We start from the raw sequence: 17,171 nt of genomic DNA on the forward strand, positions 1-17,171 counted from the left end.
TCAGTGAGTTTTTTGGCTTTGGTCACATGACATCACGTTCAGTAGCTCCTCCATTTCCACTCACTGTTGTGTTTTTTAGGTGGATCTCCGTGGAAACGCGCGCCCAAAGCGTAATTACGGTGCGCAGCAGTGGACAAATAGCTATTTTATTAAACACAAGGAGACGAAACTCAGAGATGTGCATCCAGACGGGACTAAAATTACCAGAGGACCACGGAAAACAGTAGATAATTCAGCCTGTAATTTTCTCAGAGAACATCTGAGAAAAACACAGACATGGTCATTTGGGACGGGAATAAAATTACAGAGGACTCTGAATAAAAGAAAAAACTACACCAGGACCCCCTGAGAAATTAACCAAACTAATCCCACCTGGATAGGGCTTATGAGGGAGTTTATTAATGGTTAATAATTAGGTTGTAAATGCTTTATAAAGTATAATAAGTAGTTACAACACATACAACTTACCCTACTTCGTTTTTGTTCCATCAGTCAGCATTAACACATCTAATTAAATAATATAGAAAGTCAGTTTAGTGTGTATTGGTAAATACTGTACTGTTTATGAACTGAAAAACAGCTTTTTTCTTTTTTTTCTGTTTCATCACCTCTCTAAACCCATATAAAAAGCAAGAAAAACAAACATTTGAATTCCAAAAAAGAAAGTGAGTTTAGTTATTTCATGTTATTTTTTGTTAAAATATTACGCTTATTGGAAAATTGGATTGGGAACAGACAAAGTAAGATAAGAATAAGAAAAATCTGAGGTTTAATATTTGTGAACTTTAGTTGTGAATATTAGTGGTGCTGTAAATCAATTTAAACAGGCCAATCACAGCTCATCTTCTCCACCTACCTGCCCACCTGTCCTTCTCAGCAGTGGTATGGGGCAGTCCCAGCATCAGCCCACGCACACAGTGGAAACACAAACTCGTCTTTTCCGCTGATTAGCTAAATAAATCACCAGGAAACAGACCTAATAATACAGAGCAGTGTTCAGATCCTGCCACCACTCACTTTTAAATATCAATCTCTACCATTTACATTGACTTTAGACTTGATAATAAAACACAGTGGATCAACACCAGCAGATTACACGTCTCTCCAAACCATCACTGATCATCAGTAAATTTTACATTTCATTTGAAGAAAATCAAGGGAGCAGAGTCTGGAGGAAGAGTGGAGAGACACACAGTCCAAACTGCTAGAGATCTGGTGTGAAGTTTCCACCAATCAGTGATGGTTTGGAGAGACATGTCATCTGCTGGTGTTGATCCACTGTGTTTTATTATCAAGTCTAAAGTCAGTGCAGTTCATGCTTCCCTCTGATGACAACTTTTATGGAGATGCTGGAAGATTTCATTTTCCAGCAGGATTTGGCAAAGAGAACGAAAATATATATGCTGTCTGTCCGGCATACTATAACTTATATTCCTGGCAAGAAATGTTATGACATTATCACAACTGGTGTATTTTTTATTTTTATTTTTCAAAATTTAAAAGTTTGAGCTGGCCTCAAAACTAAAAAAAATAGTGCCGAAAGTTGCCTTGAAATTTTGAGATTCTTAACTTAACTTAATTTTAATTTTTACAGTGTGGCAGTCCTTGACGCAGTGCCATCTGAGGGGTTTAGAAATGATCGGTGCTCATCTTAGGCTTGTGCTTTTGGGCTTAAAATTCCTAAATACAGTCTAAAAAAAATTCCTCCCTAAATTTGTGTTTTGTTGGAAAACTGCAGATCTTCTGCCCATTTCTGCTTTTCAATGATTCTTTGTAATTTAATCAATAATATTGTGGAAACTTCACACTAGACTTCGAGCAGTTTGGACTGTGTGTCTCTCCACTCTTCCTCCAGACTCTGCTCCCTTGATTTCCTTTAAATGAAATGTAAAATTTACTGATAATTAGTGATATCTTACAGCACTTCATGCTTGCCTCTGCTGACAACTTTTATTGAGATGTGGATTTCATTTTCCAGCAGGACTTGGCACACTGCCCACACTGCTAAAAGTACCAATTGGTGCTTAAAATATAATATTGTAATTTTCTAAAACACTGATTTTTGGGTTTTCATTGGCTGTAAGCCATAATCATCAACGAAATAAACGCTTCAAATAGATCCCTCTGTGTGGAATACATCTATATACAGTTATATATAAGTTTCTCATTTTTGAAATGCATTACTGAAATAAAGTAACTTTTCAATATTGATATTCAAATGTTTTGAGATAGTTTAGTACTACTAAACTACTGTATAATAACAAAAGAATGGATGAATTAATAAAATATCATTATACACAAAGATACAATGAAATATTACTCAAAATACATGCACTCCCATATACTCCCATCATTTTCTAATTTGTGGTGGTATGTTTGTTCTGTTATATAAGTAAAAGACAATCTTTATTGTTATATTTATTAGGAATTCTAGTTTTAAAGTGTTTTTTTAATACTGCAGTGCTTTTAGACAGCTTGGGCGTAGATTGTGTAATATGTCAGACCTCACATCTCAGTTACTGTTTTTGGTGACTTTTTTTTATTTTTTTCAGATTTTGACTCAGAGCTCATGCATGAATGGGTGAATTTGCATGGAGCTCAGGCGCTGCAGACTTACTATCACTGCTGAGTGATCTCCACCCGGCTCTTACGATCGAGTGAGGACCACAAGCTTCTCTCCGGCTCTGTAGGTAACATCTGATACCTGCTCTGAAACGTCTGAACGTCCAGTTCTCCTGGATAAACGTCTGACAGCATGCGTTACTCCATAGCAGGCTGTGTTCTGATGCTGCTGATGAAGCTCTCAGGTAAGACTCAAACTTCTTATTAAAGTTCTTATTAAAAATAGACCAAAGACCTGCAGAGACACAGTTACAGCTGGACTGTCCTTAAGAGTTCTCTCTGAGACCTGTAGTAGATCCACCTGATGTTCTGTGTTTAAATAATTACAGATAATTTTCTTTTAAAATCTAAATGAACTTTTAATTTATATTAAACTGTTAAAGGACAGATGTGTTTTGCATACACTGGATGCACTCCAGCCTTGTTTTTAATGCTATGCTTCCTCTCCATCTGTGCGCAAAAGAGGAAGTCACCGGAGCTGCAAAACATGCAGATCTTCATACCGTTTCACACCCCGTTAATATATACAGAACTAGTCAAAAGTTTGGACACACTTGACTGAATGCGTTTTTTAATCATCTAAAAATGAAAATATTGAATTTAAATGTGTAATCTTGCACGCTTCTGCATTAATTTCTTTTTTTTTTTCTTTTTTTTTTGGCCCACCACCACCACCACCCCTCCTCTTCGGAGGACTATTTTGGACTGTATTTTTATTGTTTATTTGTTGAGGAAGGATAGGGACATATGCAAACATGAGACTCACAAAAGAAAAGGTAGAAATAAAAAAATAAATAGGAAGAAAAAATAATAAAGAGGGAGATAATGGGAATGGGTAAAAGAAAAATAGAAAAAAAAAACAAGAAAAAAAGCAAAGTGTGTGTGTGTGTGTCTGTGTGTGCCAGTGTGTGTTCACAAATAGAGGGTTAATATAGAGATTATTTGTTAGGTAGACAGTAGTGTTGGGTTGGGTTGATTTTGTGGGGTGATTTACTGTTGGAGGAAGGAAATGATGGATGTCCAGATTGAATTGTATTCAGTGATTTTATTTTTTGGCAGAAGCAGTTATACTTTCCATGGATATATGATCTATTAATAGATTTTTTCATTAGTTTTTAGTGATGCTGTTTTTTGACTTCCAGTTGATGAGGATAGTTGTCTTGACGATAGTTATTACTGTTGTGTCTCTTACACAAAAGAAAATGAGGCATAAAATTTACTTTTACTAAAATTTACTACAACTTTCTGCATTTGCTTTTTTTTAAAGTATTTTTAATTTCAGATAAATTTAAGTAACTTCAACTCGGTTTCAAGACTTAAATGTTACATAGAGTAAATAAGTGAACTGAACTTCAGTCAATTCTTTCTTTTAGTAAACTTTCCTCAATTTATTTTTGCTGAATCAATCCTTTTTTTAATAAACTTTACTTAATTTCTGCATACAATATTACCTAATTACAATTTCTTCATTTATACAATATTACTCAAATAATTTATGATACATAATATATTATAATTCCTGAAATTTAAATATTTTTTAGTTAAAACACACATATTACACTGTCTCAACACATGGATGGCATGTAATACATTATTTTTTACTAGTAAACTAAAAATAATGTATTACATGTCGTCCATGTGTTGAGACAGTGAGACTTGATCTGTTTAAAAAAAATAAATCTTTGAGATTATGTAAATATTTGAATGTGTGTTTTAACTAAAACTATATATAATAATACTGCATAAATTAAGTAATTGTAATAAGGTAATATTGTATGCAGAAATGAAGTAAAGTTTACTAAAAGACTAAAACTGAACTTTACTGACTGAAGTTCAGTTCACTTATTTACTCTATGTAATATTTAAGTATTGAAACTGAGTTGAAGTTACTTAAATTTACATTAAATTAAATTTACTTAAAAAAAGTAAATGCAGAAAGTTGCAAAACGTTTTTTAAGCAAATTTTACGAATCTTTTTTTTTTTTAGTGTAGTAAACATAATTCTGGGGGTAGCATTAATTGCATTAATTTCTAAGACCACTATATAATAATAAGAACTTGTATGTTCTTTGGTTATTTGAGTTAAAAGATTAAGCTATAATTTTAGTCTTCCCGTTTCTCTTTCTTCTGCAGCATCGATGGCAGCTATTCAGATTCAGCAAAATCCCAGGTTTTACTGTGTCAGAATGGGGCGGACTGTGTCCATCTACTGTATGATATCAGGAGCGAGCTCAGAGTCTCTGAAGGTAAAGTGGTATAAAGCCAAAACACACAGCGACCCAAAGCGTGAGAGACACGTCACACCTGAGAACTCTGTGAAAATAAACATCACCAATGTGAAGCTGGAGGACAACGGGGTTTACTACTGCGAAGTGAACGGCAATATGGGACATGGAACTGAGCTGCAAGTGTTGAGTAAGTGTGTTTAGTTGTAGAAGAAGACCATCCGGGAGGGCTTATGAGGTTCACAACTTTCAGCTCTGGAAAAAATGAAGAGAGCACTTCAGTTTCTGAATCAGTTTCTCAGATGTAGCTATTTATAGGTTTATGTTTGAGTAAAATGAACATTGTTGTTTTATTCTATAAACTGCAGACAACATTTCTCCCAAATTCCAAATAGAAATATGGTCATTTAGAGCATTTATGTGCAGAAAATGAGAAATGGCTGAAATAACAAAAAAAGATGCAGAGCTTTCAGACCTCAAATAATGCAAAGAAAACAAGTTCATATTCATAAAGTTTTAAGAGTTCAGAAATCAATATTTGGTGGAATAACCCTGGTTTTTAATCATGGTTTTCATGCATCTTGACATCATGTTCTCCTCCACCAGTCTTACACACTGCTTTTGGATAACTTTATGCTGCTTTACTCCTGGTGCAAAAATTCAAGCAGTTCAGTTTGGTGGTTTGATGGTTTGTGATCATCCATCTTCCTCTTGATTGTATTCCAGAGGTTTTCAATTTGGTAAAATCAAAGAAACTCATCATTTTTAAGTGCTCTCTTATTTTTTCCACAGCAGTATACTGAGGCCTGATATGAGGTTTATGAGCAGGTTGAAACGACCATGCTAAAAAATGGCTGCTGTATGATCAGTACGGTTTAATGATCAGATTCTCAACTGCTGGTTCAGAACCCAAAAGTGTGTTGAGGACACATTCTGAGCAGGTCGGCGACAGTTTGTAAATATATATATATATATATATATATATATATATATATATATATATATATATATATATATATATATATATATATATATATATAAAAGAAAAAGAGACAGAGAGAGTTTCTTACTAATGTACTCTGAATGCAGAGATAAACAGAGAAGTGAAATACTGTATCTAATTTTGTGGCCTTATTTATTTTGTGCAGTTTTGATAGTTACTTTTATTTTAATAACTTTTATACATGTAGTTCTCATGTTCCTCATCATTGGCTTAAAACGAATTGCTCTTAAATTTACTTTGCATGCATATGTATGTTTAAGTGTTTTTTTTTTTTAAGCTGCTATTTTTTTAATGAATTTGTTTGGTTTGTATTTTATAAAAGTGGGTCACGACTTAATGATCATGAGAAAATATGAGTTTTGGTGAAAGTGTGTGATGTTTACATATACAGAGGATCCGATTCTTTTGTCGTTTTTTATTTCGTCAATGTTTTTTTCTCTCGTTTTTTTCTCATTAAATAATCATAAAAACATGTTATTTATGGTTATTTTGCTGCAATTTTTATATTTGCAAATTTATTTTTGCCAAGACAATAATTTTAAATAGGTTTTTGATTTAAATTTGAATATTTATTTATTTATTGAATATTTATTGCATTTCAAAATGTTTGTGTACAACGATTTTAAATATCGTTAACATTTAAAATTCTTATATGACAATCTTATATCATGCTTATATTTTGATTTAAAATCTAATGTTTATGCAAACCAAACATAATAGAAATTTGTAAAAAGATATGTGAGAAAAACGTTTTCCTTTTGTCTCCATCAGGACTCAGCAAATCTAAAGAAGCTGCACGGAGAAGCAAAATGAAAGATTTCATCATTTTCCTGCAGGCTTTTCTTCTGGTGCTGTGTATAGTTCTTCCCCTGCTGTGGCATTACAGACTGGTGAGGACCACACTCATCCTCACTGACACTCATAGATGCTCTTTACACCAACAAATCTTATCTGTTCTGTTTACATGGATGGGATGAAACAAAGTATCTCGAAGTGTTGGAAGTTCTGCAAAACAAAGTTATCTTACAGTTTGAAAAGTTCTAATAAAGTAAAAAAAAAAAAAAGATATTTAATACAAAGAAGATTTCTTAATGTCAGAGAAAGCATTATTAAAAATGAAATGGTTCTTTAAAATTAGAAGATTGAGACAATGGACAATATCTCAGAGTGAGAGAATGTACAGTATCTCAAAGTGAGAGAATGAACATGATCTCAAAGTGAGATTAGGTACTGTATGTCAGTGGGAGAGAAGATATCTCAAAATGAGATAAACACTTTATCTCAAAGTGAAAGAAGTCACAACATAAGAAAAAGATGAGAGATGCCCTAAACTGAGAGTGCATGTAATCTTAACCCCGTCCCCCCCTAAAAAAAAAGTGAAAGTCACAAAGTAATTTCAGAATTTTTAAAAGAGAGGGTATCTGAATGTGTGAGAATGGTTTAGGTTTAGGAATGGTTTAGAAAGGTTTACATTCAGAAAAGGTGTCACAAAGGTGTCTTGAAGTGGGATAACGTATCTCAAAGTGACAGAGACGTCTCAAAGTGGAAGAATGTGTCTCAGATTTAGAGACTCTACTGTATCTCAAAGTGAACATATGATGAGAAATGAGTGAGAAATGTAGTCTCAAACTATGTTTTAGAATGTTTTGATATTTTTATCTGCAACCAACTTTGTTTTATATTATTGATAACATTGATTTTTATCTTTCAGATGATTGATTTCTTTCAGATGTGATTTCACACTGAAATTATCATGGTTATGTAATTGATCTGCTTTTTTTCAGGGGAAGAAGGAGGAGGCTGTGTATGAAGAGCCAGAACGTGATCACACGTACGAGGTCAGTGATTTATATCGTAATGACGAGAAAAGGATGCCTCAGAATGCACAATCAGCATGAACTAACTCTCTTAATTAATTCTAGGGGCCCTATTTTAGTGATATTTGACGCACCGGCCAATTGCGTATTGAGCAACTGGATTTAGGGCGTGTCGGTATGTCTTTGGTATCGTGGGGCTGAAAATGTGCAAAAGGCATGTACTAATTCTCTTAATTAATCATGGGTGTGATTTGGGCGTAACGTAAAATAAACTAATCTGTGTGTCACCTGCCTTTATTCCCTTTAAGGGGCAGGTGAGCTCCGACTTTGGTGAGTTCGTATCTTAACACCACGGTGCTTTTGCACAATGCATATGGCACTCCTGCATGGCTAAGGGTGGATGACTGTTGACTGTTGTCAGGGTTTTAATCAGTCAGTGGCGCTTCTGTATTTCTCAAAGACAGAAACATGCCAGAAATTCATCTGAACACATCTCACCTCCAGACCACCACGCACATTGGCGTAAATATATTCCTAAACTCAGATGCTATATTAACAGTGCGTGTGCAAGGCATGAAAATAGACTGCAGCAACGACATGCCTTAATAGCACAGAGTGTACGATAGGGCTCTATGTCTCATTAAGTAGTTAATTTGGGCAGTTTAAATGGGGGTAATGCATTAAGTGTGTATGTGTGTGTGTGTTTCGGTTGGCCGACTTTTCAGAGCAGTCGGCTGCAGCCGTCGTACTGTGCTGCACAGGAAGAGGAAGTGTTTAGAAATAGAAAATTGCAGAAAGCATGGTGTTGTTATGTTATTATGTCTCTGTGCTCTCTTTTACTTTCACTCCACTGAAGTTCATTCAAAAACTCTGAGGTTTCCTTCAGTTTAGGCTTTAGAGGAGTTTTTACTGCTGTCTTACTGTGAGACATCATGATAATTAAACATACTCATACAAAGCCCCACCCTCTCTCTATCTATCTGTCTCTCACACTCTCTTTCTTTCTCTCTCTCTCTCTCTCTCTCTCTGTCTCTCTCTCTCTGTCTCTTTCTTTCTTTCCCTCTGTCTCTATCTTACTCAGTTCAGTTCAGTTCAGTTCAACAGTGCTTTATTGGCATAAATGTAACAAGCAACACTATTGCCAAAGCATACAGAAAACATAATAAAAAGAAAAAATAAAAAAGAAAGATTACATACATACAATTGATATATTTACAGGATTAACAGTTATAATTATTATTTATGATAATTTATAATAAAAGGAAAAAAAAGATTGTGGACACTTTATAAATGTGTAATAATAAGCAATTAATCAGTAACATTAGAAATTAGTTATAATAATTTATATTGTGTGGTTTTTTATACTCTCTGTCTCTCTCTTGCTGTCTCTTCCTCTCTCTGTCTCTTTTCCTCTGTCTCTCTGTCTCTATTTGTCTCTTTCTCTTTCTCACTCTATCACCTTGTCTCTCTCTTCATCTCTCTTTCTGTCTCTTTTTCTCTCTGTCTCTCTGTGTCTCCCTATTCTTTCTCTCTCTCTTTCTCTCTCTCTCTCTCTCTCTCTCTCTCTCTCTCTCTTTCTCTTTCTCTCAATTTTTATTTTTTTTATTTAAAATATCTTTATTGCCATGAATTGCAAATAACAACTTTTGCCAAAGCAATGAAACAAGTAGTTAATGTACAAAAGATAAAAAAAATTAACAATATATATATATATATATATATATATATATATATATATATATATATATATATATATATATATATATATATATATTAACATACCTTACATATTAAAATAAATCATATAGATAAATAAAAAAAACAAATATATTAATGAATAAGACATCAATAACACTGTTAATAGTTAATTATTTTGAAAGAGTTGTGATTAGACTCTCTCTCTCTCTCTCTTTTTTCTCTCAGGGTCTGGAGATTGAACACTGTGGTGGAGATCTGTATGAAGATATTCGTGCTTTTGCGGATGTGTCTCAAGGTCCAGAGGCAGCATGGGAAGTTGAAGCTGTTGAAGGCGATGCCCCTGAAATAGAGTTTCCAGAAGAGTAGTACTGTAGTCTTGGACAAAAAACAGTCAAAAAAGTGATAAAACATACATCATTTCTACCTAAAAAACAACGCGTTTTCTTTGTAAAAGTAATTTAACTGGCTGAAAGTACTAGTCCTGTGCTAGGTTATTGTGTAAAATTGGTAAAAGTACATTTGGATCACATTATTTTAATGCATCAGTGTGGAAGGTGTGAAGCAGTCCACCTTAAAGTTCAACTTAAAATCCACAGGAGACTGCAAAAGAACCTTTTTGAGCCCTTTAATGCTAAAGGTCCATCCACATCTTAGCAGGTACTGGATAATTTGTAGTAGATACTGAATTACTGGTCTATAAGTAGCTTGTTAAACCCTATCAGGATGGGATTAGTTTCTCTTTTATGGAGGATCCTCTGTGATTTTATTCCCATCTGGAACAATCATGTACTGTACGTGTTTTTCTCAGGCGTCCTCTGAGAAAATTACAGGCTGAATTATCTACTGTTTTTCACTGAACTCCGTGCTCTTCTGGTAATTTTAGTCTCATAATTTTAGTCTCTGAATTTTGTCTCCTTGCATTTAATGAACTAGATATTTGTCCACTGCCGTTGGGTGTGCATTTCCACGGAGATCCATGTAAAAACACAACAGCGAGTGGAAATGGAGGAGCTACTGAACACCATGTCATGTGACTGAGAAAGCCTAAAAAAATCAGTGGTCCTCTGTTTTTTTCAATTGCAGTAGACGTAGAAGTGTGAAATATTTTATACAGACATCCCCCTGAGAAACTAGATGCTCAAACATTTATGGGAGATACTGAATATTAAGTCTGCAGCTTAAGCCTTATTGAATAAAAACTACTGAATAATTGGGTAGTAGATAATAAACTGTTCCTGTTAGCTTGTTAGATGCTCAAACATTTATGGGAAATGCTGAATATTAACTAACATAAAGCTTAAGTCATAATATTATTAATAGTGAATGCATAAGAGTAACAGAGTGAGTATTTAATACTAAGTTTTGAAGAATTAATAGTTCTAAGAATCTACTGAAAAACTAGATAGTCTTTACTGAGTAATGTATCCAGCAGCTACCAAATAATACAAATTAATCATTTAAACTACGGAAATATTAAAAGCAGCTATTGGACATTAAGTTTATTAGATATTGAATAATTTATGGGAGATACTGTAAATGAATCAGTTTTAAGATTTTAAATGTATTCCCCTGCACAGTAAGGGGGTAATCGTCATTTAAAAAAAATATATATTTTTTTTTTATCATCTTTTATCATCATTTTTTATATCATTATTTAGAGTGATGGATTAGAATTCTGTGTGAACCTCCTGTACACATCCTGATTTATTACAGAAAGGTTTTTATACTGTACACACAATCACACACACACACACACACACACACACACACACACACACACACACACACACACACACACACACACACACACACATCCTGTGCACCTCACTCTCATCATTACTGTCACATTACTGTATTGTATTATTGGTGTGCTGTATATCTGAGGTTATCTTTGTGTTGAGGTGTATTTGCTTCATGCTGTGGTGTTTTCTTTTCTGCTGTTCGTGTTCAGCCTGAGCTGAAGCTGATGATCTGTAAGGTGCTCAGTGTTTCAGTAAAGAGAACTACATGGAAAGGAAGTGTTTGTTCCACCAGAATAAAGGCATGTGGTCATCAGGTGCTCTTTCTGCTCTTTCACTTCATCTCCTTCTCCATAAACACCAGCAACAGTCAGGTGTTTTTCCACCACAAAACTCGCTCAACTCTTTTCTGAATTACAGGTTCCCGAAAACATGCCTCATACTCTCAAAAAAAACTTTAATTATCTTGCAAAATAAAGCTGTACATTCAATATTATTCAATGTTATCAATTCGATGTTATCTCTTATCAAAAATGGACAAACTATTAATTGAATAAACATTTATAAGAACCAATCAATCTCTGATGAACTCAATATAGAACACTTCTTCTCCATTCACCATAATGACATAATGGCATTTTTATGTTCAGTGTTACACTTTCTACAGACTTTACGTACATTATATGAATATAATAATATAATATAATATTAACTGAATCAGTTTCTCTGATTTTGCTATTTATAGGTATATATTTGAGTAAATTGAACATTGTTGTTTTATTCTATAAACTACTGACAACATTCCTCCCAAATTACAAATAAAAATATTGTCATTAAGAGCATTTATTTACAGAAAATGAGTATAGGCTGAAATGACTGACAAAAGAATATGCAGAACTTGCAAACCTGCAAAGAACAGACATGCAAAGAAAACAAGTTTATATTCATAAAGTTTGAAAGAGATTTCAGAAATCAATATTTGGTGGAATAACCCTGGTTTTATTCACAGTTTTTATGTTCTCTCCTCCACCAGTCTTACATGCTGCTTTTGGATACCTTTATGCCTTTACTCCTGGTGTAATGGTCTTTCCAGCACACTGGTACTATTAAACACAATATTTTATATTTTCTCCACTCGGAAATGCTTCTGCTTTCAGTTTAGAAACAAAAGAATACAGACTGCCACTTTAAGTTAGTTATTAATGAAAATATTAATGATTTTGTTCAGTTCAGCTCCTGTAACAAGATAACTTTCATGAAATGTATTGGTTAAAAGTTATTTAAATCAGGAAAAGAATATTTATCTAAAAAAAAAAAAATACATAAAACAGTGTGCACAGAGTAACACCATCAATCTACATTCACCAACTGATGCTCTCAGACACAGTTAAAAAAAAAACAATCTGTAACACAGCGCCATCATCTGGTTACATTTAACATTGTCTTTTAGTTTACACTGACTGGCCACATGAGATATCCCTTCAATAGTGGGTGTTTCTAATAAAGTGGCCAGTGAGTGGCATCACATGTTTGAAGGTGCTTCTAATAAAGTGTCCAGTGAGTTGAATCACAAGGTTGGTGTTTCTATTAAAGTGGCAGATGAGTGGAAGCAGAAGGCTGGTGTCTCCAATAAAGTGGCCAGTGAGTGGCAGCACATGGTTGAAGGTGTTCCGTGTTTCTAATAAAGTGGCCAGTAAGTGGCAGCACATGGTTGAAGGTGTTTCTAATAAAGTGGCCAGTAAGTGGAAGCACATGGTTAAATGTGTTTCTAATAAAGTGACCAGTGAGTGGAAGCACATGATTGAAGGTGTTTCTAATAAAGTGGCCAGTAAGTGGCAGCATATGGTTGGTCTTTTTATTAAAGTGGCCAGTGAGTGTAAGCACAAGGTAGGTGTTTCTAATAAAGTGTCCAGAGGGTGGAAGCACAATGTAGGTGTTTCTAATAAATTGGCCAGTGAGTTTAATTCAGGATTATATTACACATTTTACAAAACTTTAAAAAGAAATAAAACATAATGTTCAAGAGCAAAAAAAAAATAAGTTCATGAGCAAAATATATGATAAATATATTTTTATTGAGACATTAGCTAAGTATTTGTAACAGTGCACTTATATTTATCACAATCACATCTTATACAAAATAGAACAATATCTTAATTTCAATTGATACATAGATCAACCACATATTAGAAAAATAAATAAACAAAAAAATACTGGTTCTATGAATAAATAGTTTAGTTAAAATGTTTTAAAAACTCAAGAATAATAAATAAAAATAAATAATTCAGGTTAGCTGTAAGTCTTCATATAAGTCATAAGTTTGAATTACTTTAAAATGAAATGAGAATACATAAAATGTTACATTAAAATGAAGCATTAAAAAATATATAATAATTTAAGAATATAATAAATATAAGACCTTTTATCCAATACTGATTTAATTAGACTAATTAGTGAATTCTGTTGCACTGAGAGCAGGGAGAAACTCCAGGAGGCTCAGAACCTTCAGCAGCTCTTTTCTGATCTGCTCCCATGTGCTGACCTGATGATAAAAGAATAAATACAGCTATTTAAAAACTTGAAGCACAGATGAAGAATAAAATTAAATGGAGTATTTCGTGTTTAACTGTGTGTGAGTGAATGAAAGCATGAGGGAAACACTTTACCGTGGGGTTTTGGGTAAGATTTCTCAGTTGGTTGAAGTATGAGGCCAATCTTTTATTCTTCCTCATACTGAGAGTCACCTGGAATAATGAGAGAGAAAACTATCAATACAAAATCAGCCGGTTAATAAAAAAAAACTATCATCAGTTCTTCTGTAGACACCACCTGATAAACATTTATGGACAAAAGTTTTTGTTTTATTGTCATGGATAGGTTTTATTAAACAACAAAATATTTAGTTTGAATTTAAATAGCTGTGTACTAATCCTTTAGCTTTTCCTTAAAGCATTATGTAATGTAAGGCTGTAGTAAAGACCACCTTAATCAAGTCTGAGTAAATATATTATAGAATACTCAACAAATCATTTAGTTACAGGCAAATCTATAAGTTTTAAAATATAAGACCAACTGGTATATTTGGCAGTGTGGGCAGTGTCCTGCTGGAAAATGAAATTCACATCTATATAAAAGTTGTCAGTAGCAGAGGGAAGCATGAAGTGCTGTAAGATTTTGGACTTGATAATAAAACACAGTGGATCAGCACCAGCAGATGACATGTCTCTCCAAACAAACCATCACTGATCATCAGTAAATTTTACATTTCATTTGAAGTAAATCAAGGGATCAGAGTCTGGAGGAAGAGTGGAGAGACACACAGTCCAAACTGCTCGAGGTCTAGTGTGAAGTTTTACCAATCAGTGATGGTTTGCTGGTGTTGATCCACTGTGTTTTATCAAGTCCAAAAATCCTACAGAACTTCATGCTTTCCTCTGCTGACAACTTTTACAAAGATGCAGATTTCATTTTCCAGCAGGACTTGGCACACTGCCCACAATGCCAAAAGTACCAATTGGTCTAAAATAATATTCTAATATTATTCTGGGTTGTAAGCCATAATTACTCTGTGTGTAATACGTCTATATAATTTATGAGTTTTACATTTTATACTAAATTACTGAAATAAAATTACTTTTCAATGATATTAATTTTTTTAGCACTAGTATACGCAACTATCTAGTCCAAACAAGTTGAGTACAAACATTGTTAAGTTGTACTTTGATTAATAATACTCCAAAGACCCCAACATTTCATCCAGGGAATGTTTAAAATACAAATAAAATTCTAAATACAAACATTATTGAGTAGTAGTTTAAGTATAAATACTCTCAAGTTCAGGGCGGATTTAGATACAAATACTAAATACTAAAGACAAGTCTGAGTGCTAATTTATTTCTGTAAGTCAGGAATGGACTGTTTTTAGTAATCTTAATAAATATTCAGAAATCACACTCACACATGAGCGCAGTCCCTCAGTCTGACGCTCCAGCGTGCTTAACAAATTTCCCATCTGCTTCTCGTTCCAGTAGATGGAATCATCTTCGTTCAGCAGCTCAGAGATCTGCTCCAGAACCTCAACCACCAACCACACCTGCCTCTGCGGCTGCAGAGAGAGAGAGAGAGAGAGAGAGAGAGAGAGAGAGTGAGAGAGAGAGAGAGAGAGAGAGAGAGAGAGAGAGAGAGAGAAGAGAGAGAGAGAGAGAGAAGTGAAGGCAAGCACAAGGTCAAAGGTGTTTCTAATAAAGTGGCCATAATTAAAGGTGTTTTTAATAAAGTGGCGAGAGAGTGGAAGCACATGGTCGAAGGTGTTTCTAATAAAGTGGCCAATGAGTGGAAGCACATGGTCAAAGGTGTTTTTAATAAAGTGGCCAGTCAGTGGAAGCACATGGTCGAAGGTGTTTCTAATAAAGTGGCCACACTGAGTGGAAGCTTATGGTCAAAGGTATTTCTAATAAAGTGGCCAATGAGTGGAAGCACATGGTCGAAGGTGTTTCATATAAAGTGGCCAGTAAGTGGAAACACGTGGTCAAAGGTGTTTCTAATAAAGTGGCCATGATGGAAGGTGTTTCTAATAAAATGACCAGTCAGTGGAAGCACATAGTCAAAGCTGTTTCTAATAAAGTGGCCAAGAAATATATAATTCATTTATTTACCTCAGAATGTCTTTGGTGGAGGAACCATTTAAGCCAATGGGAATCAAAGATGTATTCCTCTGTGCTGTCCACACTGATTTCAGCGTGCTGTAGGACCGAAGACAAATCAAATAAGCAAATAATAATCAATTAATAATAATAATTAATTAAATTGGCTCTTATGTCCCTAGTGAAAAAAGTAGATTAAAGTATACTAAGCATTATTATGCTATAGTGCACTAAAGTTTTCTTGTAGCCACATTATTAATCAGCATATTTAAAGAGTGCTAAAATTGAACACCTTTTTTGTACTTTTTTGTATTATACTTTAATTACAGTATAAAAATAGTACAAAAGTCTTACTTAAATTGTACTAAGTGTACTTAGCTTATTACATATGACATCATGTATGTAACCCCATATTTAAATATAAATATACTTACAGTAAAATTATAATACATTTAATGAGTATTACTCATTAACTGTATCACTATTTATTATACACCAGGTATATTAAGAAAGTACTTGATTGAATAAGAATTAATGTTAAATATATTTATATTAGAGTACAAATATGCTTCTTGTTCCTGTCTTTTGTAAGAAGCACACTTCTAGTATACTTCATTGGGTATAAAAAATATATTTGAATATACTGTCCCACAATTTTTAGCGTGTTACAAATTTACTTTAATTTTATAATATTAGTAGTAGTAATTTAATTTACTTTCTAAAATGTTACATGATACATTGTATTTTAAGTGAACTACTGAAACAGTTGTTTTTAACACACTTTGCTAAAAATGTATAAAAGTATATTTGGAAATAAGGATTATAGAAGTATATTGTATTACATTAAACTAAAAGTGTATTTTATAGTAGTCAATTTTTTTAAATACAATATATTGAACTTTTTAAAAAGTTTTAAACATTTGATTAAAGCATAATATTAATGTACTTTTAACATATTTTAAGTAAATACATAAATCTGTTAGTATATTTACAGCATACTTAGACATTTCTCAATAGGTTTCAAGTACAATTAAGTATATATTTTTTGCATATAAAAAACTCACCATTTCTCTCAGCAGCCTCAGGTATTGGTCATGGAGGTCTCCGAATTTATGGCTGATCCATCGGCAGCTGAAGCCAGAGCTCGAGCTGCACAGAGCCAGAATAAGGCAAACTTGCACCAAACGCAGAAACATCATAATGTCTTCTCCAAATGAAATCAGGGCAGCAGTTCTCAGCAGTAAAAGTCGTGTACAGTGTACTACAGATCTCAATAAGAGCCCAGAGTGTTCTACTCTTTAGAGGTTCCATATTCTCCACTGTTAATATACAGTATTTATATGCAACAACTGAAAAGAACAAGGTCGAATTTCACTTTCCAGATCTGCGGCCATAAACCATAAGCCACAATGTATATGTGTTGA

At 33.6% G+C, this 17,171-nt stretch overlaps 2 protein-coding genes across 2 annotated transcripts; one reads left to right on the forward strand and one right to left on the reverse strand.

Moving 5' to 3' along the window:
* Positions 1–2,514: 2,514 nt before the first annotated feature.
* cd79b (CD79b molecule, immunoglobulin-associated beta) lies at positions 2,515–11,420 on the forward strand. Its single transcript, XM_022669420.2, has 5 exons — positions 2,515–2,807; positions 4,756–5,037; positions 6,622–6,740; positions 7,635–7,688; positions 9,591–11,420. Exons 1-5 carry the CDS (start codon positions 2,756–2,758, stop codon positions 9,729–9,731), a joined length of 648 nt encoding a protein of 215 aa, XP_022525141.1. The 5' UTR covers positions 2,515–2,755; the 3' UTR covers positions 9,732–11,420.
* Positions 11,421–13,550: 2,130 nt separating this feature from the next.
* ifnphi4 (interferon phi 4) lies at positions 13,551–16,943 on the reverse strand. The gene is made up of 4 exons (XM_049465050.1): positions 16,812–16,943; positions 15,063–15,284; positions 13,771–13,848; positions 13,551–13,646 (listed from the first exon to the last, which is right to left on the reverse strand). Exons 1-4 carry the CDS (start codon positions 16,941–16,943, stop codon positions 13,551–13,553), a joined length of 528 nt encoding a protein of 175 aa, XP_049321007.1.
* Positions 16,944–17,171: the final 228 nt, after the last annotated feature.

This window comes from Astyanax mexicanus, chromosome 15 (genome assembly GCF_023375975.1).
Source record: "Astyanax mexicanus isolate ESR-SI-001 chromosome 15, AstMex3_surface, whole genome shotgun sequence".
Lineage (NCBI taxonomy): Eukaryota > Metazoa > Chordata > Actinopteri > Characiformes > Acestrorhamphidae > Astyanax > Astyanax mexicanus.